This window comes from Sorex fumeus, unplaced genomic scaffold (genome assembly GCF_029834395.1).
Source record: "Sorex fumeus unplaced genomic scaffold, SorFum_2.1 ptg000165l, whole genome shotgun sequence".
Taxonomy (NCBI): domain Eukaryota; kingdom Metazoa; phylum Chordata; class Mammalia; order Eulipotyphla; family Soricidae; genus Sorex; species Sorex fumeus.
In genome coordinates this window covers 704,843-729,427 of record NW_026606222.1, presented here as the reverse complement: position 1 = coordinate 729,427, position 24,585 = coordinate 704,843, and the positions used below count along the sequence as shown (strand labels likewise).

Here is a 24,585-nt window from a genome sequence, read left to right as displayed (position 1 = left end):
TACAAAAGGAACAGTCTAAAATTGATAGTTAAAAGGTCATCTTTTGGTAGAACACATCAGCAAACATATATATATATGTATATATATACATATATATGTATATATATGTATATAGATTAGGGTTTGTAGAGGGACTAAATTCTCTTCCAATTTTTGCTTCAAATTGTTCTGTTTAAGATTTGGAATGCTAGTCCAGCTAGGAAGGTGTTTGTCTTGCACCCAGCTCAGTTGTATATCCAAAGTACAGACTGAACATAACTCTAAAAACACAAGATCTAAAATACAACCTTGAAGTTAAAGAGATTGTACCATGGGTAGGACACTTACCTTGCATGCAGTCAACCTGGGTTCAATTCCCAGAATTCCATATGCTCCCCCGGAGTACCTCCAGAAGTAATTCCTGAGTGCAGAGTCAGGAGTAAGCCCTGACCACCACTGAGTGTGGCCCCCAAACAAATAAACAAACAAAAAATTACAACCAAATTTGAAATGTGCCTGTTCAGGGAGCAGGAAGCAGGGTGTGGCTGGGTGTGGCAAGAGGGAGCAGAGGAACAATGGTGGAGGGAAAAGGCCTTGGTGGTGGGATGGGTTGGAATATTGTATAACCTAAGACTCAGCTATTAATAACTCTGTAAGTCATGATTCTTTAATTAAATAAAATATTCTTAATTGAAAAAATAAAAAGAATCTATTCTCTCTCCATGACCTCACTTTGCTCTCCACTATTTGGTAGCTTGAGTGATAGGAGATGGTGATAGTGGGGATTTCAGAAGCTCAGGAAAAGGGGGAGAGAAATCATGGTGTCTACTGTTGAGAATCTCATAACCCTTCATTTATTCACTCTTGTAAGAAGCCCATAAAAATGGAACTTTCAAAACAGATAATTAGTGCAGGGGTTAAGGCTTTGTATCCTATTGACCCAATACCACTTATGGTCCCCCAAGTACCACCAGGGGTTCTCCTGAGTCCGGAGCCAGGAATCATCTCTGAGCACTGCTGCTGTGACCCCCCTACCCCATAGAACTCCAAAGCACTGAGGTCTGCACCCCAACTCAAGTGTGCTCTTCAGTAGACAAAAGCAGGGGTGATCTGAATCAGAGGAGTAGGTCTCCAAGCTTGGAATGCTCAAGGCGTCAACCCAAGCCAGGTGTCCACCCAGTTCTTGCTGAAATGACCCTGAGTAAGGTTGCTGGAGGGTCTTTCAAGCCTGAGTAGACCTGTTTTCTTAGAGACCATGTGATGAGACTGTATTTCAGGTACCTTCATGCAGTGTCCCCACTCCTGCAGAGCAGACAGCACCCCCCTCTGCGTGCGCACGCACACACACACACACACACACACACACACACACACACGCACCACGTCCTGTGTTTGCTAATGCTGTGTTTAGCCTTCTTTCTTGCCATAGTGCTGACTTCTTTGTTGAAATGTGTGGTCCATCCTGGGTATCAGTTGGTCTAGAAACAAAACTCCTATCCACCACACACAGGCTCCCCGAAAGAAAACAAATCCCAGAGCCACTAAAGTAGCTTCCACTAAGCCTCCAGGTTCACTGTATTTTTCTTAGAGATAAACCTGAATTTTAGGTAAATCACCTCGTGTTCCTGCCTGTCACCTTGCAGCCTCTGATAAATGTTTGTTTTTATTCCCTTGCCATTTCCTGTAGTAGACTTCATTTCCATGCGAGGAGCCAGGCTGCACCCGGGGAAGGAGGGGAGGAGGGAGGAACAGATTCTCTGGCTGCAGAGGTGTGGCCAACAGGAATGGAATAGAAGGTCTGTGGATGAAGAGAGGAAGTCAAGGGAGTCTGGGGAGTGAATTGTGTCTCCCAGCTCCCTGGTAGATTGCTCTGTGGAAGCCCCAGCCCTCAGCGTCTCAGAATTCCCTCATACTTGTGAATAAAGGGGATGCAGAGGTCATTGTGGTGTCCAGGTGGGCATCTGAAATGGTCAGTGTCCAGATCAGAGACCCTGGGATCCAGGTATGGACCTGGGAGAACACCAGATGCCGATAGAGGCTGAAGCTGCTGTTTTGCAGTTATAGGCCAAGGGATGAGAAAGCTCCCAGCATTTCCAGGGCCAGGAAAGAGGCCGTCTCTCCCATCCACCAAAGGAACTAACCCCACTCAACTGTTTGTTTGTTTTTGATGTTGGACTTCTAGCCCTACCTCATCCACCCCAAAATGCAAGATGATTTTTTGTTATTCAAGTCCCGCTGTCCAGTCTCCAGCTGTTGGCACTGGTGTGTTTAGCAGATGAATACAGAGAACTATAAAACGGTTTAAGATATGATGGGGTCATGGAAGTCCCTTGGAGGACACGTGAGTCTTGCTAAAGCTGGAAAGATGATTCAGGGTTAGCTTGGGAAGGATATAAGGAAAGGAGATTTTGCATTCTGCAGAAAGAAAGAGGATTTTTTTCTATATGGTGCTTTGTAGCTCTGTTGATAATCTCACTTCCAACCCTCCCAACACGGTCAGACCCAATACACTAGGGCTAAAAACCTAAGAGGAGAGGACTGGCTCTGTTCACCATCCAGATGGTACAAAAGAACCACCACGATTGAGGAGAAAAGAAAATGATTCAATAAATTAAATTAGGAGGAGGTCAGCATGGGGGTGGGGTAGGGTGAGGATGGAGAGGGAGGAGAAATCAAAGCATAGCACCTTCTGGGCTCTTAAATGAAGTGTCCAGGGTCTGGAGCGATAGTACGGTGGTGGAGAGTGCTTACCTCGCAGGCGGCGACACAGGTTCAGTCCCGGTATCCCCTGTGGTCCCCCAAGCACTGCTAGAAGTAACCCCTGAGCATCACCAGGTGTGGCCCCAAAATAACAACAGCAAAAAATTAGGATTGAGCTTGCTCTGTTACACCATCCCATGCAATGAACTTCTGGGGGGAACGCTTCTATCCCAACAACCTCTAGAACTTATGATGATGATACTGAGCTGTCAGAGGTGAGTTAAAAAAAAAAAACTCTTAGGGCTGTGCTCAGGTCACATGAGACTAATGCAACACAGACACGCGCTCTGTATTCAGTAGTTCCCTTCTGTTGGCAGTCGCCTTATGTGGACTCTCTTGGTCAAAATGTAGATGAAGCTCTTCTGCCTTCTGACTCTGGATGCGTGCCCTCTCCTACCAGAATTGCCACCGCTTTCTTTCGCTGTGTCCCAGCATTCCCAGACTAGGCTGGTGTCCACTACATTCTCTACCTCACTCCCTGCTCTTCCTCCTTTTTCTAGACCACCATTTCTTTGGGATACAACCTGAGATGTTCTGCAAATTAGGCTCCAACCTGATCCAAAGTGAACCTTAAGTCGATATTTCCCTAACAACTCCCATTTAAAGAGAGTCCGATCGGACATGGTCAAAAGCAAAGAATATCTGCAGGCTCCATAGAGATAAGGCCCCGAGTAATACAATCACCTCATTTACCAAAGGTGATACGGCTACATATGCATATATTTTTTTCTTCATTGCAAGTCCCCGCTGGTCCCTCCGCCACCAGGATTCAATCCAATAGATTTGACTCTCTTTCACATAAACCTTTTCTGGTGAAGACCTAGCCTGCTATCTTCTCCTTTGACAAATCTCAGGCAATTTTGAGTTGGATTTGATTTTTTTTCTTCTTTCTTTCTTTTTGGCTTGCTGGTAGCCAGAGAGAAATCTGTATGGTGTTTCAAATGATAATTTTTCTGGTTGTACTTCTAAAAAGAACGCTGGGAATAAAGGTTTGAAAAGAATTGGGCGGGGGGGTGGAGGGGGGAGAATCAAAGGTGAAAAATGTTAAGATTCCTGAACACCTATTGTCTCTCTTGGGGGAGGAGGTCATTAGGAGAATTGCCTGTGCAGTTGCCCCCACCGGAGTCTCTGCTGCCCGTGTCTTCTCATATTTCCAGTTCCTTGACAACCTAATAGTGTGGAATATACACAAGAATTCAGAGTAAGAAGCAGCCCAAAGGGCCTTATGGAAACCTAACATGCTCCTCTTCCCTGGGCTCCCCATAGTGCTGTCCTAGTTTCTGGATAATGAGAGGCAACTGAGCGTTAGCTTCAGCATGTTAGGTGTTAACGGTGCTCCATGTGTGCCTCTGAGTACATGCACCTGCTACCCGCAACCTCAGGAGGGCATCACCGTGGTTCCTGTCTTAAAACTGAGGAGGAGGAGACCCAAATGGGCTTTGCCCCCAAATGCCAGAAGCCAATGGAAGAGTCAGACTTTAAACTCACGACCGTCCAATTCAGTCTTCACTCTTAGGTCATGAGGTTTTCTAGAGAGCGTGGATATGGAAATAGCCCGAGACGAACCAGGTGGGGTGTGTTGGAAATAGAGGCACTGAAGTAGGATCCTGGGCAGCCCCACCATGACCTTGTTAGTCAGACAAAAACTCAGGAGCTTTTGTACCTTGATATTCTTTGGGAAAGGTGCATGAATTCCTTTCATGAATAAGATTTCGGACTTGTGTCCACTTGTGTCCACTGTGTCCAATCTACACTGTAGACACTCAAATATGAGAGAAAAGAAACACAGATGAGAAGAGTTGGAGTCATCAGAGCACAGATCACTGACAAAACAACATCATCAGATATATGGTAGTTGGGGATCATTCTACAAAAGATCTGACCCGTTCTGCTCCAAAGCACAAAAGTCACAGAAAACAAGTTAAGACTGAGTAACCCTGTCACCCAATTGGAGCCTCGTGGGATAGACAGTAAAATTTCAAGTAGTACCTAGATGGAATTCTGGAAGAGAGAAAGAATGTTAGGTCAAAACTTAAGAAAATATGAATGATGGGGCTGGAGCGATAGCACAGCAGGTAGGGCGCTTGCCTTGCACGCGGCCGACCCAGGTTCAATTCCCAGCATCCCATGTGGTCCCCTGAGCACCACAAGGAGCAATTCCTGAGTGCAGATCCAGGAGTAACCCTTGTGCATTTCTGGGTGTGACCCAAAAAGCAAAAAAGAAAAAATATGAATGAATAGGTAGTTTGGTGAATAGTAATGTATCAATATCGGTTTGTGACTTGAAACACAGCTATCATATGCATAGATGTTAGAGGAAGCTGGGTTCTGGTAGGTAGGAACTCTGCACCATCATTGCCATATGCTGGGAAGTCTAAAAGTATTCTACAGCAAGAAGTTGATTTTAAAACATGTTATCCTTAGAGCACTGACTTAAAGGGTTGGCATGGGAGGTAAAGGAGCTAGATAATGAGAAAGAAGTCTTTACCAAAGGGATAGCACGTTCCCTAGATGTGAAACAAAAGAATGCCCTTGACCCCTCATCTGTGCTGTATTTCCTGGTGATGCCCCCAAAGACCCCCCATGTAGCCTTTCCTCCGAGATGATCTAGACTGGTCTCATTCTATTATTTCTCCTCTACTGAGAGGACCTTGACGCATCATCCCAGGATTGTAACTGAGCATTTGAACTTGAACTGATGTTCTGTGAATCACATTCATTTCATTTCTCGGTTAAGTGAGCACCATATCACACATAATAATGGTGCATATATGGTGGCGGCCCTTGGGTAAATCAATCTCCCAAATGCTTCCCATTGGAGGAATTATCTCGTAGATTTCTTTCAAAATGGTTGTGCAGCATACAAGGTCCCCTCTCTGTCTCGGGAATGAGAGCGCAGGGAACTTGATGGAATGTGACCCAGAGCAATAGGTCCTCATTAGTTGTGTCTGGGGCCCAAATAGACTGAAGGTGTGTGAGTGAAAATGTTTTCTTGCAACATTGAATGGGGAGCATCTTTCTGAAGAGGGGCACTGGGTAAGTTGGATCTGGGCTGAGGAATGTCTCAAAGAGAACTTATCCTGCTGAGGACATTGTTGGTTTTATTGGATCTTCCTATGGTCATGTGTGTGCCAAAGGAATTATACATATATACATACCTTTGTGTATAAAATATTTAATGTACATGAGAGTATATATTCATACATAGATATGCATACATATTACATATATATGCATATATTCATGTATTTAACTCTAAAGCTATGTGCATATATTCATATATCTAACTATAAATCTTTTCCATGTATATACACATGTAAATATATAGAGATATAGCTCTATACTTTTTCTCTCAATCGGAAATGGCAGAATTTAAAGCTTATAACCCAGACTTTATCCACTCTTCACTCTACCTGTCACTTTATTTTTCTCAGATGCAAAGCTTGAACTTGCCTTCCACATGGACCTATATTTCTCCTCTTTAACTGGATAGATTTCTGGAAAGTTTAACTCAGAGAGACACAGGGTGGCCAGGTCTGGACCATTGTCCTAATCAGGAAGATGAAAATAACATTTAAGAAAAACTCAGTCACCCATGTCTGTTGAATAATTCTGAATTGCTGCCCTGGGACTGGATTTCAATCTGTGTGAGTGCTTCTTGATGCCTGGAAGGCAGAGCAAATTGGCTATCTGAGTCTGCCAGAATGTGCTCCCCGTGGGTCTGAGTGGGGAGAAGGAGCCGGGCATCATGCAAAGGAAAGCCTCGCTCCTTTTCTCCTTTTTTTGGTGAAGAATTCTGGTCAGACCCACTCACATTAAGTAACTACACTCTGCCCCGGAGGAAGTGCAGGGCTTGGAAGAAATGATCCCCAAGCAAGTATTTTTTAATGGAATAGTAAGTATTCTGCATAATAAACTAAAAGGCTGTCCCAAGTGGAGAGGAGCCTTTCTACAGACTCGTATCTTTTCTTTAATGGCGAGTTTAGCATTTCCCCAGGGCAGGCTCAGAATGGGAAGGACCTGGGATGGAGGGAGCAAAGATACAGGAAAAAAGGCTCCCGCAGGACCATGGTCCACTGTGGCGTCAGCTCTTTAGCCAGGCTAATGTTTGAGCTTTATTTCCAGAAAACAAACAAACCAAAACAACAAACCTACAGACCTTCATTAAGACATGCGTTAATTAAGAAATTTGCAATAACACCCAATAGGGGAGAGAGAATAAAAGGGAATGTGCCTGTTACAGAGGCGGAGGGTGGAGGCGATGGGGTGGGGGTGGCGGGAGGGTTACTGGGAACATTGGGGGTTGAGAATGGGCACTGGTGGAGGAATGGCTGCTCAATCATTGTATGACTGAAACATAATCAGGAAAGTTTGTAAGTCTGTAACTGTATCTCACGGTGATTCATTAAATAAATATAAAAGAAATTTGCAATTAGAGCCAGAGCGAAAGTACAGCTGGTAGGGTGTTTGCCTTGCATGTGATCGACCTGGGCTCATTCCCCATCCAGCATCCCATATGGTCCCCCAAGCACCGCCAGGAGTAATTCCTGACTGTAGAGCCAGGAGTAACCCCTGAACTTCACTGGGTTTGACCCAAAAAGAAAAAGAAAGAAAGAAATATTCAAAATTTGTGATTTTGCAATTCAAAATTTCTACAGAAGCTCTGTAGACCTTGGGCCCCACCAAAGGGCCCATCATGTTTGTGCAGAGGTTCCTGGGTGCCTTGCCGTGTCCATTCCCTTAGGTGTGTCCAGAGTGGGGGAGTTGCCTAGAGGACCACAGGCCCACCCTGCCTCAGATATTGACAAGGAACCTTTGGCAGGAAAAGCTTGCTGACCCCTGCTCCAAAATGTCTCAATCCACAGGAACTGGGGGGCATAGGTGTCTCCATAACCTTATCCTCACCTTGATGAGGGGCTGGTCTTGGCATGTGAGGTCATCGGGGCAGCCATTGTCAAATCCCTGTCTCCTGGCCCTGTAGACGGTGAGGGACAGTGAGTGCATTGAGGCATTGAGCCAGGGGCTCAGAATGGCTGATAATTCTATGAATATGGGATGGCATCGGGATAGCTGGAAGCTCTCACCATCCATCGCTGCTGCTGGGAAATGAGTGATGTCCTCAGAAAGGGGATCTTTGAGACCCCTCCAGTGGTGACTGCCCTGTGGTGCTTTAGGAGGCAGGACAGAGCCCCCGTGTCCTGCCTGATAGTGAGCCGTCATCATCCCCTTGAGCGCCCTCTGACCTCCAGACTCTCTCTCCCACAGCTCTCAAAGCGAGCAAACATTTGCCTGAGTCATGCCAGCCTCCCCAGCCCACTTGTGTGCTCTTGGTACCCTGTTCCCTAGCCATGGCAGCCTGGATGCCAAGCAAATATATGGGCGGTCTCCAGCTTCCACGCATTTGCCTTTCTCTCTCTTTTCTCTGCTGGGAACCCCCTTGCCATGGCTTTTACTTTCTGTTACACTTTGGGACATCTCGCTTCCCTCCAGGTCCCAGCCTACACCATAGGGTCTCTGATTTCTCAGGACCTCTCCGTCTAGGAACCCCATTTCCTCCAAGTAACTATTCCTCAGCTTGTGTGTCATGACATAGGTTTTTCTGTCTTTGCCAAGCACGAGACACCAAATATGCATGGATTGTCTTTTCTTTAAGAAAACCACTATGTCAGGACCGGAGCAATAGTACAGCAGGGAGGGTATCTGTCTTGCATGTGGCTGACCTGGGTTCCATCCCCGAATCCCATATGGTCCCCCAAGCACCGTGAGGAGTAATTTCTGAGTGCAGAGCCAGGAGTAACCCCCGAGTATCACCGGGTGTGACCCAAAAACAAAACAAAACAAAAATAGAAAAAAGGAAAAAAAAAGAAAACCACTGTGGTATTTGCCTTACTTCCACTATAACTTTTTACTGAAACTATCCAGGTTGAAAGGGAGAGAGTTAACTCATTTCTCATATTCCCCCCTAGCATCCAGCTGCCTGATATTCCGTCTTATATAGGTGTGTGTATAAGACACACGTACAATAATTTGTTGAAGAATCCCCATGCTAACAAGACTTCAGATTTTTCTCGGTGTCTGTGGACTTTGCCTCCACTTTACAAACAATGCTAGAGAACAGAGTTCTGAACAAATACCCTCGAATTCCAATGCTTCCATTTCTCAAGGCTCAACTCTCGAAGTGGGATTGTTTGCTCTACACATTCATGCATGTTAAATTCAATCTACAGTGCCAGAGCCCTTTCTGCAGATATTTCCATCCATCTAGGAAACGCCTTCCTTCTGTCTTCTTTGCATGGTCCTTTTGTCCTTTACATGCTGGCAAACTTCTCCACAAAGCTGGTGGCTTCTCTCGGCTTCTTCTCTGACTTGCATGTCCTCGACTAGGACAGGTTAAAAGGTAAAGGTAAAGGCCCTCCCGTTGATCGTCGATTTGCTCGAGCGGGCCCAGTAACGTCTCCATTGGAGACTTTGCTGTTACTGTGTCTGGCATATCCAATACTCTCGGTAGCTTGCCGGGCTCTCCGAGAGGGGCGGAGGAATCGAACACGGGTCAGCCATGTTGGCCGCTTGTAAGGCGAACGCCCTACCGCTGTGCTATCGCTCCAGCCCTCAGCAGCACATATACTAAAATTGGAACAATACAGAGAAGATTAGCATGGCCCCTGCGCAAGGACAGGTTAATCATCTTTTATTAAAAATATTTTTTTGGCATTTTTAAAAATTTTTATTAGTGAAACGGGCTGGAGCCTGTTACTTATCTCAGCTATTCTTGGGTGTTAGTCTCCTATTTTGTTACTTTATGTTCCCCAAATTAATGCAATCCTTCTATGTCTGTCCCTCTCTTTCTGATTCATTTCGCTTAGCATGACACTTTCCATGTAGTACCACTTGTATATAAGTTTCATGACTTCATCTTTTCTAAGAGCTGCATAGTACTCCATTGTGTAGATGTACCAAAGTTTCTTTAACCAGTCATCTGTTCTTGAGCACTCAGGTTTTTTCCAAATTCTAGCTATTGTAAACAGTGCTGCAATGAACAAACAAGTGCAGATGTCACCTCGACTATACTTTTTTGCCTCTCTGGGATATATTCCCAGGAGTGGTATTGCTGGGTCAAATGGGAGCTCAATTTCTAATTTTTTGAGAATCATCCATATTGTTTCCAACAGGGCTGAACCAGTCGGCATTCCCACCAGCAGTGAAGGAGAGTCCCTTTCTCGCCACACCCTTGCCAACACTGGCTGCTTTTTTTCTTGTGGATGTGGGCCAGTCTCTGTGGTGTGAAATGATATCTCATTGTGGTTTTGATCTGCAGCTCCCTCATGATTAATGATGTAGAGCATTTTCTCATGTGCCTTTTAGCCATTTGGATTTCTTCTTTGGGAAAGTTTCTGTTCATTTTGTTGCCCCAATTTTTGATGGGGTTGGGTGTTTTCTTCTTGTGGAGTTCAACCAGTATTTTATATATCCTTGATATCAACCCCTTGTCAGCTGTGTATTGGGTGAATATCCTTTCCCCTTCTGTAGACTGTCTTTGTATTTTGGTCACTGCTTCTTTGGAGGTGCAGAAGCTTCTTAGTTTAAGATAGTCCCATTTGTCTATCTCTGTTTTCACTTGCTTGGACAGTGGTGTGACATCTTTGAAGATACCATTAGTTTCAATGTCATGGAGGGTTTTGCCAACTTTATCTTCAATGTACCTTATGGATTCCGGTCTGATGTTGAAATCCTCAATCCATTTCAATCTTACTTTTTTACATGGTGTTAGGCAGAGATCTGAGCCCATATTTTGCATGTAACTGTCCAGTTTTGCAAGCACAATTTGTTAAAAAGGCTTTCCTTGCTCCACTTCACATTTCTTGCTCCCTTATCAAAGATTAGATGATCATATGTTTGGGGGGAGATGTCAGTATATTCAACCCTGTTCCATTGGTCTGCAGCTCTGTCTTTGTTCCAGTACCAAGCTGTTATAATTATCACTGCTTTGTAGTAGAGTTTGAAGTTAGGGAGGTTGATTCCTCCCATTTTCTTTTTCCCAAGAATTGCTTTAGCTATTCGTGGGGGCTTATTGTTCCATATGAATTTCAGGAGTGTTTGCTCCATTTCTTTAAAGAATGTCATGGGCATTGTTATAGGGATTGTATTGAATTTGTACAATGCTTTGGGAAGTATTGCCATTTTTACAATGTTAATTCTCCTGATCCATGAGCAAGGGATATTGTTCCATTCTCACTTGTCCTCTTTTATTTCTTGAAGTAGCGTTTTGTAGTTTTCTTTGTACAGGTCCTTTACTTCCTTAGTTAAACTAATTCCTAGGTAGTTGACTTTCTGGGGCACAATTGTGAACGGGATTTTTTTTTATATCACTTTCTTCTCTCTCACTATTTGCGTATAGGAAAGCCATGGACTTTTGGATATTGATTTTTATAGCCTGAAACTTTACTATACAAGTCTATTGTTTTACGAGTTTATTGGTAGCGGTTTTAGGGTTCTCTAAGTATAGTATCATATCATCTGCGAATAGTAAGAGCTTGATTTCTTCCTTTCCTACCTGGATGCCCTTAATATCTTTTTCTTGCCTAATCGCTATTGCAAGTACTTCTAGTACTATATTGAACAGCAGTGGAGAGAGTGGGCATCCTTGTCCCGCCCCTGATCTTAGGGGGAAAGCTCTCAGTTTTTTCCCATTGAGGATGATGCTTGCTGTAGGCTTGTGGTAGATGGCTTTTGAGAGAAGTTCCCTCTATACCAATTTTGGCGGGGGTTTTGGATCTTGCCAAATGCTTTCTCTGCATCTATTGATATGTAATATGGTTTTTATCTTTTCTTTTGTTGATATGATGGATTATGCTGATTGATTTCCGAATGTTAAACAATCCTTGCATCCCCGGGATAAGTCCCACTTGGTCATCTTTTTGATGAGTTGTTGAATTCTATTTGCTAGTATTTTGTTGAAGAATCTTCGCATCTGTCCTCATCAGGGATATCGGCCTGTAGTTTTCTTTTCTTGTGGTGTCTTTGTTTCCTTTTGGTATTAGAGAGATATGGGTTTCATAGAAACTGTTTGGGAGAGTTTCTGTTTCTTCAATTTCCTGGAAAATCTTGAGAAAACTGGCAATAGTCCTCTTTAAATGTTTGGAAGAATTCATTAGTGAATCCATCTGGACTGGGGCTTTTGTTTTTGGGAAGACTTTTGATTACAGTTTCAATTTCCCTGATGTTAATAGGTCTATTTAGGTACTCTAGATCTTCTTGATTCAGTCTTGGGAGATGATACGAATCCAGGAATTTATCCATTTCTTCTAGGTTCTCTCGATTGGTGGCATACAGACTTTCAAAGTAATTTCTGATTATCTTTTGCACTTCTTTGTTTTCTGTACTGATATCCCCCTTCTCATTTCTGATTCGGTTCATTAGGGTTCTCTCTCTCTCTCTCTCTCTCTCTCTCTCTCTCTCTCTTTGTAAGTGTTGCTAGTGGTTTATCTATCTTATTTATTTTCTCGAAGAACCAGCTCTTGGTTTCATTGATCTTTCGGATTGTTTTTTGGTTTCCATGTCGTTGATTTCTGCTCTAAGTTTTATGATCTCTTTTCCTCTTCCTGATTTGGGCTCCTTTTGTTGATCTTTTTCTAAGATCTTGAGCTTTGAAGTCAATTTGTTTATTTGGGCCCTTTCTTCCTTCCTGAGAAATGCTTGCAGAGCTATAAATTTCCCCTTAACACGGCTTTAGCTGAATCCCATAAGTTCTGGTAACTTGTGTCTTCGTTCTCATTTGCTTCCAGGTATCTTTTGATTTCGTCCTTGACTTCCTTCCTGATCCACTCATTGTTCCACATTGAGTTGTTTAATTTCCAGGTGTTTGATTTGGTTCTCCGTGTCTCTGTGTGCTTTACTTCTATCGTCAGTGCATCATGGTCTGAAAAGATTGTTGATCCTATTTTATCTTCCTGAGTCTATTGAGGTATGATTTGTGTTCTAGCACATGGTCTATTTTGGAAAATGTTTTGTGTGCACTGGAGTAGAATGTGTATTCTTTTTTGGGGGGTGTAAGACCCTGTATAGGTCTATAAGCCCTTTTTCTTCTATTTCTTCTTTCATGCCAATGTTTCCTTGCTGAGTTTTGTTCTTGTTGATCTATCCAGAGGTGATAAGGCGATGTTGAAGTCTCCAGCTACTATTGTGTTGCTAGCAATGTCCTCCTTAAAATCTATTAGCAGTTGTTTTAAATATTTAGCTGTTCCCTCATTAGGTGCGTATACATTTAAGAGTGTGATTTCTTCCTGTTGTACGTATCCATTGATGAATAGAAAATAGCCTTCGCTGTCCCTTCTAATCTTTTTCAACCTGAAATTAATGTTATGGATACTTGTATGGCCACCCCAGCTTTTTTTGAGGGAGCTGCTTGCATGCAGGATTGTTTTCCATCCTTTAACTTTGAGTCTGTGTTTGTTCTGACTGTGAGATTAGTTTCTTGTAGGCAGCAGAATGTTGGTTTCTGTCTCTGAATTCATTTTGCCACTCTGTGTCCTTAGTTGGTGAATTTAGAACGTTGATGTTAAGAGAGATTATTGTTATGGGGTTTTGTGTCATCTTCCTGTAAGGGTCTGTTGTGCTTGTAGGGTTTGTCTTGTCTTATAGTCGCCCCTTTAGCCCTTCTTTTAGGTTTGGTTTTGAGTCTATGAAGTTCCTGAGCTGCTGTATATCTAGAAAATAGTGTACCGTTCCTTCGAGTTTGAGTGAGAGTGTAGCCAGATAGAGTATTCTTGATGAAGCATTCATTTCAGTGAGTTTTTTCACTATATCCCACCATTGCCTTCAGTCTTGGAGGGTTTCCTCTGATAGGTCTGCTGTGAATTTAAGGGGTGCTCCTTTGTATGTGAGTTTGTTCTTTGACATTGCTGCTTGCAGTATTGAGTCGCTATCGGTGGCATCAATCATTCTAACTATGATATGTCTTGGGGTGTTTTTGTTAGGGTCTCTTTTTGCTGGGACCTTTCTGGCTCCTTGAATCTGAATGGCTGCATTTTCCAGCTCTGGGAGTTTTTCAGCAATGATTTGGTTTTTTTTTTTTTTTTTTTTTTTTTTTTTTTTTTTTTGCTTTTTGGGTCACACCTGGCGATGCTCAGGGGTTACTCCTGGCTCATACACTCAGGAATCACTCCTGGCCGTGCTCGGGGGACCATATGGGATGCTGGGAATCGAACCTGTGTTGGCCATGTTGGCTGCGTGCAAGGCTAACGCCTTACCCGCTGTGCTATCGCTCCAGCCCCAGTAATGATTTGTTTAACCGTGGCCTTTTCATTGGGATTGTTTTCCTGAGCTTCTGGTACTCCAATGATTCTAATGTTCTTCTTGGAATCATCTTTTAGGACTCTGATTCGCTTTAGAGCTATTTTGATGTCTCTTGCCATTGTTTGTTGTTGCCTGTTGGCTTGGTGCAGCTGATCTTCCAGCTCACTGATTCTGTCTTCAGGTGTGGTCATTCTACTGTTGAGTGCACAGACTGAGTTTTTTATTTCATCTATAGAATCTTTTATTCGTGACATTTCTGCTATCATTCCTTCCCCTAATTTCTTGATTGTTTCTGTCATGTTACTGGATATCTTTCTGATTGTTTCATTGAGTTCATTGAACATCTTCATGACTTCATATCTAAATTCTTTCTCAGAGAGGTCCTTTAGGTGAGTAGCGCCAACTAAGGCTTCTGGACTCTTCTCATCTTCATCCCCACTTGCTGGGGATTTGCTTTGTTTCTTCATGTTTTTGTGTAGGTATGGGAATTGAGATGTTACACTAGATTTCTTGGTATGAGTAAACTACCTGAGGCGTGAGCAGCTGCCCACCTAAAATCAGGCCACTCCCACTTCTACAAAAGCCACGCCCACTTTCGAAGAGGCAGGGCCCCAAGGGAACCTGGTGTATATGTGTGTGTGTTGGGGGGGGGGCCTGTTAGCTGGGAGGGGAAGAAGACTGGCACTTTGTTGGGGACGAGAGTAAGAGGCTCAGGGTTGCTTTTGTCCCAGGGTCCTAGAGGATGCCTGTGGTGCTGCACGGAGAAAGCCAAGTCCCGGGTTTGAATACTGGCGGGTTAACTGACCTGGGAGGGGAAGAAGACCCTATTAAAAATAAGTTTGAAACCATGCTCAAACACTCTCACACAAAGACACTTCCATACTTACACCATTTAAAACTTTTTTTTAATTTTTTTTTTTTTTTTTTTTTTTGGTTTGGGGGCCTGGAGCGATAGCACAGCGGGTAGGGCGTTCGCCTTACAAGCGGCCAACATGGCCGACCCGAGTTCGATTCCTCCGCCCCTCTCGGAGAGCCCGGCAAGCTACCGAGAGTATTCGATATGCCAGACACAGTAACAACAAAGTCTCCAATGGAGACGTTACTGGGCCCGCTCGAGCAAATCGACGATCAACGGGAGGGCCTTTACCTTTACCTTTTGGTTTGGGGGCCATGCCCACAATGCTCATGGGTTACTCCTGGAAATATCCGTGTACAGACACGGGTATTTCTCCTGGTGGTTCTTGTTGGGGTGGGGGAGTCGGGGGGCATTTGGGATGCTGGGGATCCAACCCAGGTTGGCCATGTCCAGGGGACTGCCTTCTGTGCTGTACTATCTCTCTGGCCCACTAATGCATATATTGTTTCTGTAACAAAAGAAGCCCCAACTCAGCCAAAAAACAAAGCACAGGCATGTTCCTTGTTTGGGACATTTGTGGTAACCGGGGGCTGCAGGATCAATTACCAAGTCTGTGAGTTGGTTCGTGAAACCACCTCTAGGTGCCCATGGAGAGCTGTGGGCACTCAAGCACGTGGAGCAGGAGTCTGTCTTAGTTCTCTTCCCTCCTCGCCCTCTCCCCTGCTCATTTAAGGGAAAGGAAGTTCTGGAGATGGACCGTGCCCTCCGCCCACCTTCCTTAGTCCCATGTTCCAGAGGCAGCTGTGCATGCTCTGCTGCTCATGCTCTAAGATTCAGGGGTCCAGAGAGGTAACAGGAGGGGTGGTGAGAGGGAGATTCTGTCTCCTCTATGACTAATGCCCTCTGTCTCTTCTCTTCCAGACCCCACCCAGATGAACAACGCAGTCCCCACCTCCCCTCTCCTCCAGCAGATGGGTCACCCCCACTCCTACCCCAATCTGGGGCAGATCTCCAACCCTTACGAGCAGCAGCCACCCGGCAAAGAGCTGAACAAGTACGCCTCCTTGAAAGCAGTGGGTAAGTAACCCCTGCTCCCCCTCCCCGCGGCTCTCTTCCTTTCAGCCCTTTCTCTCCAATGTCTTTCTCCACTCCTTTCTCTGTTTCTCCCTCCTTCTTTGCTTCCTCTTCTTTCTCCTCATCTTCCGTCTCTTTCTTCTTTGTCTCCTTGTTTCTCTCTTTTCTCTTTCTTCCTCTCCTCCTTCCTCCTCTTCCCCTTGTCCTTTGCCTTTTCTTATTCTTTTTGCTCCTTTTCTCCTCGTCTCCCTCCTCCTCCTCATTCTCTTTCTCCTCCCCTCCTCCTCCCTCTTGTATTCCTTTTCCTTCCTCTTCTCCTCTTCTTCCTTTCCTTTTCCAGTCCTCCTACTCTTCCTTTCCTTCCTCCTCTTCCTTGATTTCTCCTCCTTATTCCTCTCCTTATTCATGTCCTGCTCCTGTTCTTTCTCTTTTGTCTTCTCCCATTCCTCCCCTTCCTCATTTTCTTCTTCCTCTTCTTATTCTCCTCTTTGTCCTTCTCATTATCCTTCTTCTTTTCCTCCTCCTTTCTCCTCTTCACTATGTAGATATCTCATCTCTATATAACATATATCACATGTGTTTATGAGCTCTGTTTATTCTGAGTACCTCTCTCTGGAATACAGAATAATTCTAGAGACCCTCCATTGCTTTCCTTATGCCCAGATCAAGTGACCATGTGTGTGGTAGGGTGGGTGGTGAGGGGCATTTTGAAAGGGGATGCTATGTTTTGGGGAGGACCTGGATGCCCATTGGGTCCCTCAATCCTTTTCACATCCACCTTCTTCCCAGGTAAATTAATCTCTAGAATCATGGATCCTAGACCTAGAATTCAAGTCCCTCAGTCTCCCACGTATTGCCCCTTCAAAGCTCATCCTCCACTTCCACACAGCGCAGCCCTCTCTGGGAAGTCAGCACTCAAACTTATTCCTATCTCAGGCAGCTTCTGCTTTGCAGGGTGGAAATGATTCTTCGGGTGAGCAGCTTGGGTCCCTTAATAATTAAGTTCTCACACAGTGCAAGACATTGCATCAGATGCTACATATATTCTCTCCTATTATTTCACTGCTGTGAAAGCACAGGTTCTTGTCCTGATTTTCAGACTGGGAATCTGACACTCTTAGGAGGTTGATTTAACTTGCCTCCAATCCAAGCAACCTGTGAGCAGCAGAGCTGAGACTGGAGCCTGTTTCTTTAATCACTGTCCCCCTGATAGTTCCTCCCATAGCCTTGGTTCTTCTCCCCCCCCCCCAGTCTCCTTCCCAGGACATGAGGGAATGTCACAGTGACCCTACCTGTACCCAAGTTGACAGCAGCACGCTCATGGAAAAGTTCTATTAGACAGAGGCAGCAGCACTGCAAAGTGGGTGGATCCTGATTGGCCGTGGCTACCTCAGGAGTCCTTGAGCCAATAGTTCTCTGTGGTAGATGTGGAGGATTTGCATCACCTCAAGTCGAAAAATGCCAATGCCCCATCCCACCTTAGAGAGTTTGATAGAATTGGACAAGTGGGGGTTCTAGACAGGCCCATCAGAATTTTCTAGATGATCACATGTGAAGCTGAGGCCAAGAGTCGTGGAGGAAAATCATGGCATCAGTCCCAAATTTGGGACAATAAAATCCCATCTCAAATGCTTGCTTCTGAACCCCCTCTTGGTCATCAAGGGACTTACTCTCCCTTTTTCTGAAGTGCTCTTGCAGAGGGGGATTCCTTTCTCCCATGGTGTCCTGTGAGTTCTGCTTCTCTTCCTTGTCTCAGAGGCAATGTCGTCAAACCTGAGTTTCTATGTACAATGCCTCATTCCTGAGCATTGTGAAAGATGCATTTTTGGAAAGCTTTCCTGAGCTTATTTGAAAAGAGCTGGGAAGAGCCAGACCAATCTGGATTCATACCTTACTTGTTCGCAGAATCGGACAACACAGAACTTTTCTCTTTTCCTTTAGCCAGTAGACACAGTCGCTCATGCATCCTAGGACAGACCAGAAAAGAATATTCCTCCCATCAACAAGCCCCCTCCTCCTCTACTGCTCCTACCATCCCTGAATGGACCCTTTTCTGACTGCCAGCTCAAAGCATGCTCAGGTCCCCCAGAAAGATCTTCTTTTTAAGTGTCTTCACAACTTCTCTCTCCAGTGTGGAGTGAGTGATCTCATTCCTGGTAGAGATGTCAAAGCCCCAGCATTGGAAAACAATTCCATGGGCCAAGATGCCCTTAATCACACGTGATCATCTTTCTGCTTTTGTTTCTTAGAGCACGACAGCCCTAGTCCTGCTGGCTTCTGGAAAACCCTGGACAGCAGGAGACCCCAGACCTTAGCCTCCCCTTATTACCCATTTTCCATCTCCTAATCTGCCTCCCCAAGCCCTTTCACTACAGTTAGGAGGGGACACATTCACAGATCAATTTAAGCATGAGAAAATAGGGCTTCAGGGCTCGAGTGATAGCAATTTGTAGGGCATTTGCCTTGCCTGTGGCCAACCCAGGTCGATTCCTCCATCTTTCTTGGAGAGACTGGCAAGCTACCTAGAGTATCCCACCCGCACAGTAGAACCTGGCAAGCTCCCCGTGGGTATTCGATATGCCAAAAAGAGTAACAAGTCTCACAATGGAGACGTTACTGGTGCCCACTCGAGCAAATCAATGAACAAATGGGAGTGCTACAGGGTTTCCATTCTGAACTCAGCCAAGAAACCAAAGCAGAAACATGTTCCATGTTTGGGACATTTGTGGTAACCGGGGGCTGCAGAATCAATCACCAAGTCAGTGAGTTTGATTCATAAAACAACTTCTAGGTGCCCAGTGGACAGGTTGCCCACACCTGGAGCCTGGTTAGTTCTGGGAGCATATAAAATCTATCTTTAGGAATTCTTCTCCAAGGACACCCAGACAGAAACATTCTGAGAGAGAGGTTGCAGCAGATTGCAGAGAGGAAAAAAAAAAAGACACTGTCGCTGCAGGTTGTAGACTGCACTCACACTTGGCATGTTGAATTTTAACCCCCTGCTCCACCCTCATCTACACCCGGGGCTCACTTGGTCCCTCTGTATTCTCTACTGTGCATTTGCATAGCAGGTGCGTCCAAATGTGTTCTATCAGAGTCATCTATTCCGAGGAGGACACGAACGTTGTTGCAGCTCATCTATTGCCTATGAGAGAGGGAGTCACTGCCTCTCACTGCAGAAGTCTTCATGCACTGTTAGGTAGCACATCTGCCTTTTTGAGTGTCACACCGAGGTGAGAAATCGAGTGTGCTCGTAGATTTAATACTTCTCTTGGTACCAAAAGAAAATATTGGCCCAGACATCCTTTTATCTTTGAACTGGTCATCTTACTCTAACAAACTCTTTCATTTAACTTAGACCCACTGTATCCCAATACCTAAAGTAGCTCACTTACTGAGTGACAACTGGTATTTCCGACAGTCTCTTCATTCTCCCCAGCATTTAGACAGGGACAGGGAAAGTGTCTTCAGTTTCTTTCAATTAGAGTTAGGAATGAAAATTTATTTGACACTCCTGGCAGAACCCTTTCTTCCAAAAAGCAGACTCTCCTGAAATGTTGGCTGAATGAATGAATGAACTTGGCTTTGCCAGGAATCAAAGAAAAGCTTTGTCAGAAGGAAACACACCAATGTCTGCCAGAAATCTCTGATACCTCTCCCTTGGGGATCCCTCCCCAGCACTGGATTTGGTTGACATGTCCCTCTTGTTCTCCTGCCTTCTCTGTTGAGAGACTCCAGGCTTTGTCTGCATCGTAGAGGTTCTGGTGATCCCCTAGCTAGGGAAGTCCAATGAGGAGCAAATTGTCAGACTGTTTAACCCAATGTCTTACCCCAGACTCCAGAGTCAGCCTACAGCAGTGAGGTTCAAATCCTACAGCAGTGAGGTTCAAATGTTCTATCTATCCAGGGTTCTTTATTAAGGTCTAATGTGACCATGGTGTGAATGGTGAAATATATCATTGATGAAATATTACCACCTAAAAGAGAGGAGTGTTTGGGAAAAGGGTCTGCTAGTGAAAGTTTTGCAGCCACTCATATCCAGGCTCATTTTCTCAAAATTTCAGCGCAGTCACAGACAGGGACAGGTTTTAGGGTTAACTGCCAAATTCAAACATGCCTCTGGAAAGTACATTTCTCTTGGCAGTTTTCATCTCTAGAACGTTGGGTGGGTTCGAGCTGGTCACTGAAACTCTGACATCAACTTATTTAGGAGAAAATGAAGTTGCCGAAATAGATGGTTTCCAAGCTCCAAGCCCCAGCCTATCTTTAAAATGAGAAAATTAAACAATTCTTCCTCATTTTAGTTACTTAGAACACCCACAGGCCATTAAATTTGTGGAATCCATTTTCTCAAAGCTCAGGAGAAAGAGTGGTTACCAGTTGCTTGGTCTTCATTTCTATCTCATTTTGCTTCATTTTGTTTGGTTGTTGGAATCACTTTAGGTTAAGTGGAAAGAGAATTCCTTCCTTTCTGCAATTTAGACTTAGGATTCATCCCTAGCATGTCACTGCAGAATGGTTTGTCTTACCAAAGGGGTCCCCATTCAACAGTGGGGGGAGGTGCGAGGCTAAAGTTGATTAGATTCTATACAGAAGGCATTGATAGGGATCGAGTGACCATTTGTTGAATTGATTTATTCATCTTCCAAATATTTAATCTAGTGTCCCTTAATTGTAGGTCCCGATGAGACAGGAAACAAATATATTCCCCTTGTCAATATCTCCCTAGCTCAATTTCAGGGACTTAATAAACACGCCCCCAAAATATACATTTTGTATTTAGAAATCCAGTGAATTATAAACTATGACAGGCACCCCAGAGTCAGGAGATAGGCATGCAAGTCACAGATCAATGAGCTCTACAGTCACAGAAGACCTGATTTAAGAGTTACCTGAGATGTTTGCCCAGGAACGACAGAAGTCGTATAGCCTCCTAGGGTCTCAGTGTTCCCATCTTTAAAATGGAGAGAAGAATAAGGCACATCTTTAGTGGCTTGGGGCAAATTTCATGATATGGTACTTAGTCTAATACATATCAGCCCTCAGTAAATACGGAAGCGTGTGGAAATCCGTAGAGTAGAAATGGCAGATCCCTGCTTCCAGAACTAGAAGAACCCCTCTTCCTTGAATTGCAATTCCCAATGAGATTTTCAAACAGGAAATCGGCATTTCTCTCCTATTTGTTTCCATGTCCAGTTTTCCAGCACCTAGAGGTGCCTGAGAATGTAAGCCTGGGACAGCCAGAGGTTCCTGACCATGTGCCCATTAGATGTTTCAATGCAACCTGCCCACTCCGTGAGGGAAAGAAATAGGATGCATCAGCACTAGGGATAACATGCTGTGGTGCCCTTACTTTTAACTTAAAAGATATTTATAAGAAAATATTTTCTCTAATCCTGTTGGACAGACCAGACACCCTTTGCCAGAACCATGTTGCATTTTCCAAGAACGCTTGCAAAACCACAGGAGCAATACACTTCCTAGGATACACTCTGGGAAGTACACTTCCCAGGAGGACCTGGGATACACCTCCTGGGATCCACCCTGGAAAGCACACTTGCTGGGACCCCTTCCTCTCTTGCTAGGAATCACGTGTATAAAACCTAAGTTGGGCAAGAGGCCTCAGCCGCTGACAGCTTTCTACCAGTTTCATTTTTTTCCCCTTTATGTTTTGACAGAAAGGGAGCACATACCACCACTCAAATCCCTACCTGTCATCTTTTTGCATCTGTGGGAAATTTAGTCCCACCTGTGTGCAGGCGGGCAAATGGAACTTTAGTAGAATTCAGTCGTTTCTCCAGAATTCACATTTTCAGTAAATGGCAGAGCTAAGGGTTACATTGAAGATGGCCCGATTCAGAATCCTATGTTCTTTCCAGGAATTAATTTCATCTTCCACAGAATAATTTCTGACATTGAAATGAAGCACACGACTGACCTCCCCACCTGCAAAGATTCAGGAAACACATTCTCATTCTATTTCTGAGGGGTTGCTTACTAAAGAATGAATTGATTTTCTTTGAAAACAAAAGTTTTCCCATTATGCTGGATAGAACCATGGTAGGAGACACATAAAGTCTACGATAATTGAGGTACAACTTCCCACAGTGGAATAAATACACAGGTTGCAGTTTTACAGTAGCTGGTGGAAATACCCATGCACTGTTCTAACTGGTGCCACAGTATGGATAAGAGTTGTTTCAGGGTCAGGACGCTAGTACATCTGGGAGGGTATTTGCCTTGCACGTGGCCTTCTTGGGTTCAATCCCTGGTCTCCTCTAGGGTCCTTCAAGCACTGCCAGGAGTAATTCCTGAGTGCAGAGCCAGGGATAACCCCTGAGCATCACCAGGAGTGACCCAAAAAGAAAAGAGTTATTTTAATCTCAGAAAGTTCCCTTGTGCGTGCCTCTCCCACACCTAGGTCCTTTGGATGAATATTTAAATTTCACCTTACAAATCTGTATCTACAGTCCTCTAGTCCTGCCATGCTCGCTGTAGGACTTTCCTGAGAAATTTGATAGCTCTCCACCCTCTTATTAATTGCTATTCCTAGAATAGACCTAAGGAACTAGTTACTGACCTTCATTGTCTTAGGTATTGGGGGACAGAGATAGCCCCCAGGTGTTTCTTGCCTTCAAGACCAGTGGAGACAGATTTGGCCAGGGGAGAAGATGGGGTTAAGATTCTTTGGGTCAGGGATTGAGTTCTGTCTGTCTCCACCTACGCAGGGGAGATGGCCTCATGTTCTGCAGATGCCAGTGAGACTCGGAGCGAGCAGAGGAGCTAACACATCCCGGGCGGGTCCTCCTTAATGTTAACGTTGTCACCCTGCTCCTGTCACTCCAATTTCCCCTCTGCAGTGTGTGATGAGGGTGTACAGTTCACATCCGCAGGGGGAACATGGCAATTTGAGTGTCCTTCGGCACGACTGGGAGGCCAACCAGAAATGTTTAAATGGGGCCGGATCTGTGCCCTGTAATCATTCAGATCACAGACTGTTCCCTGCCTCTGCTCTCAGCTGGCAGCCCGCTCCAGAGCACTAAAAACTGCAGACGTGTTGAGGAGTTGGTCCTTCCCTGGTAGATTCCCAAGGAAGGAAAATGGATGGAGTGGTCCACCTGATTGGCTAGGCCGGCAGCCAATGGGAAGAGGTTGCTGTGCAGACACGTGGGCAGGTTTGCCTCACTTTGAGAAAACCCCATCTTGCAGAGCCATTCTCTGCACCTTTTGTGAAAAGGGTCACCATGGGGCCTGTTATCATTGGCTAGACGGCTCCCTCCCCCAGATTTGTTCTATGCACTAAAACAGAATTCCATGTAGAGAAACATATTTATAACCTGCTTGAGCTGGTAGAACACCTCCATTCTTTAGGAATGGTGACTCTCTGGAGAAACCAAGTCATTCATTAGTTCAGCAATGTTCTGCAAACAAAGATTTTGTGCAGGGGCGGTGGCAGTCGTTGCCCTCCTTTACTGCCCAGCACTCCAAGTTGCAGGTCTCAGAGCCTGGCCCAGCCCTGACGTGGGGGTCTCACAAGGCGCCTGATTCTTTCCAGCGAAATGGGACCCACATTCGTCTATTCTCAACAGAGCATTATCATTAGCCAAAGTGACCTTTTGTAACTCAGAGATTCCTTTCTTTTCTTCGAGGGTTGCAATTTAAATTCATGCCAGAGAATCCTGCCCTTACAGAATGGGAGGCAGCAGCCAGGTCTGTCCCCAGGGACTTCTTTTGATCTTCTGTTGGGTGTTGCTTTCTTGACATGCTCCAAGTCTTGTACAAAATGCTGCTCTCATAATTGCACTGGTCCTGGGGTCTTGCACCTGGTTCTCTGGATCCCCTGGGGCCTGGACCCCTCCTTTCCTTGGAGTCTGCAGATTGCCTGGGGGTAAGGAAAGGGTTCTGTGGAATGGGGGAAACCGTGAAACAGATCAGCATCTCTTGATTATTATTTTTTTAGGAAGTTCTGATGGTGACTGGGCAGTGGCGACACTTAAGTCACCAAAAGGTACCGTATAGATTCTTGTAGCTCTGTCGTCCAGGTGTTGTCAAAGTTGACATTGCTCAGTGCGGGCCCAGTGTGTCCTGGTGTCTGTGTGATCCAGTGCACACGTGTGTCTGTCTTGGGTAGACCTGCAAGTCTGTCTCAGCTCAGTATGTAGGTGTGTATGTGTTTGTGTGTGCGCACTCATGTGCACACAATCATGTAGCTGTGCTGTACTCCAGCGCCAGTTGAAAAACTGTCCTACTCTTCACTTGCCAATATCTGGTGTCTGAAGGAAAATTTTGTGCAGAAAAAAATCCCAGGTAAGAGAAATGGAAAGTTTGACATTTGCTTTTGTGTGCTTGATGACCACCAAAGTGACCCTGAAGGACAAGCTGCTGGTAAGACCTGAACACAGTCAAGTGTTGCTCAACCCACACCTCCCCGCAAAAGACACAATGGGGAAAATGGAAAAAACACATAGTCCATGATTGCAGGGGAAAATCACAACTCCCAAGGGAGAGAGCAACAGAGCTTGTTTGAGTCTTGGGAAGGATCTGCCTTCAGGGGACAGAAGGTGAGTTTGAACTTTCCCAGGGATGTCTGTGAAGCAGCAGAAACCACCACCGTGGTTGACTTG

The 24,585-nt window shown here is 44.9% G+C and overlaps 1 protein-coding gene and 1 non-coding gene across 3 annotated transcripts in view; both read left to right on the top strand.

The window, feature by feature from the left end:
- Positions 1-24,585, top strand: part of SHISA9 (shisa family member 9) — a 261,789-nt gene that overhangs the window by 216,735 nt on the left and 20,469 nt on the right. Inside the window, exons 3-4 of one of the 2 annotated variants that reach the window (XM_056107412.1) lie at positions 15,809-15,964; positions 23,922-23,969. In XM_056107412.1, coding sequence (XP_055963387.1) covers positions 15,809-15,964; positions 23,922-23,969 — 204 coding nt within the window. The remainder of the gene's footprint in view (positions 1-15,808; positions 15,965-23,921; positions 23,970-24,585) is intronic. The other variant, XM_056107413.1, reaches the window with a different exon arrangement.
- Positions 9,337-9,446, top strand: LOC130016708 (U6 spliceosomal RNA). Its single transcript, XR_008791256.1, has one exon. It is a non-coding gene; the product is annotated as a U6 spliceosomal RNA (small nuclear RNA).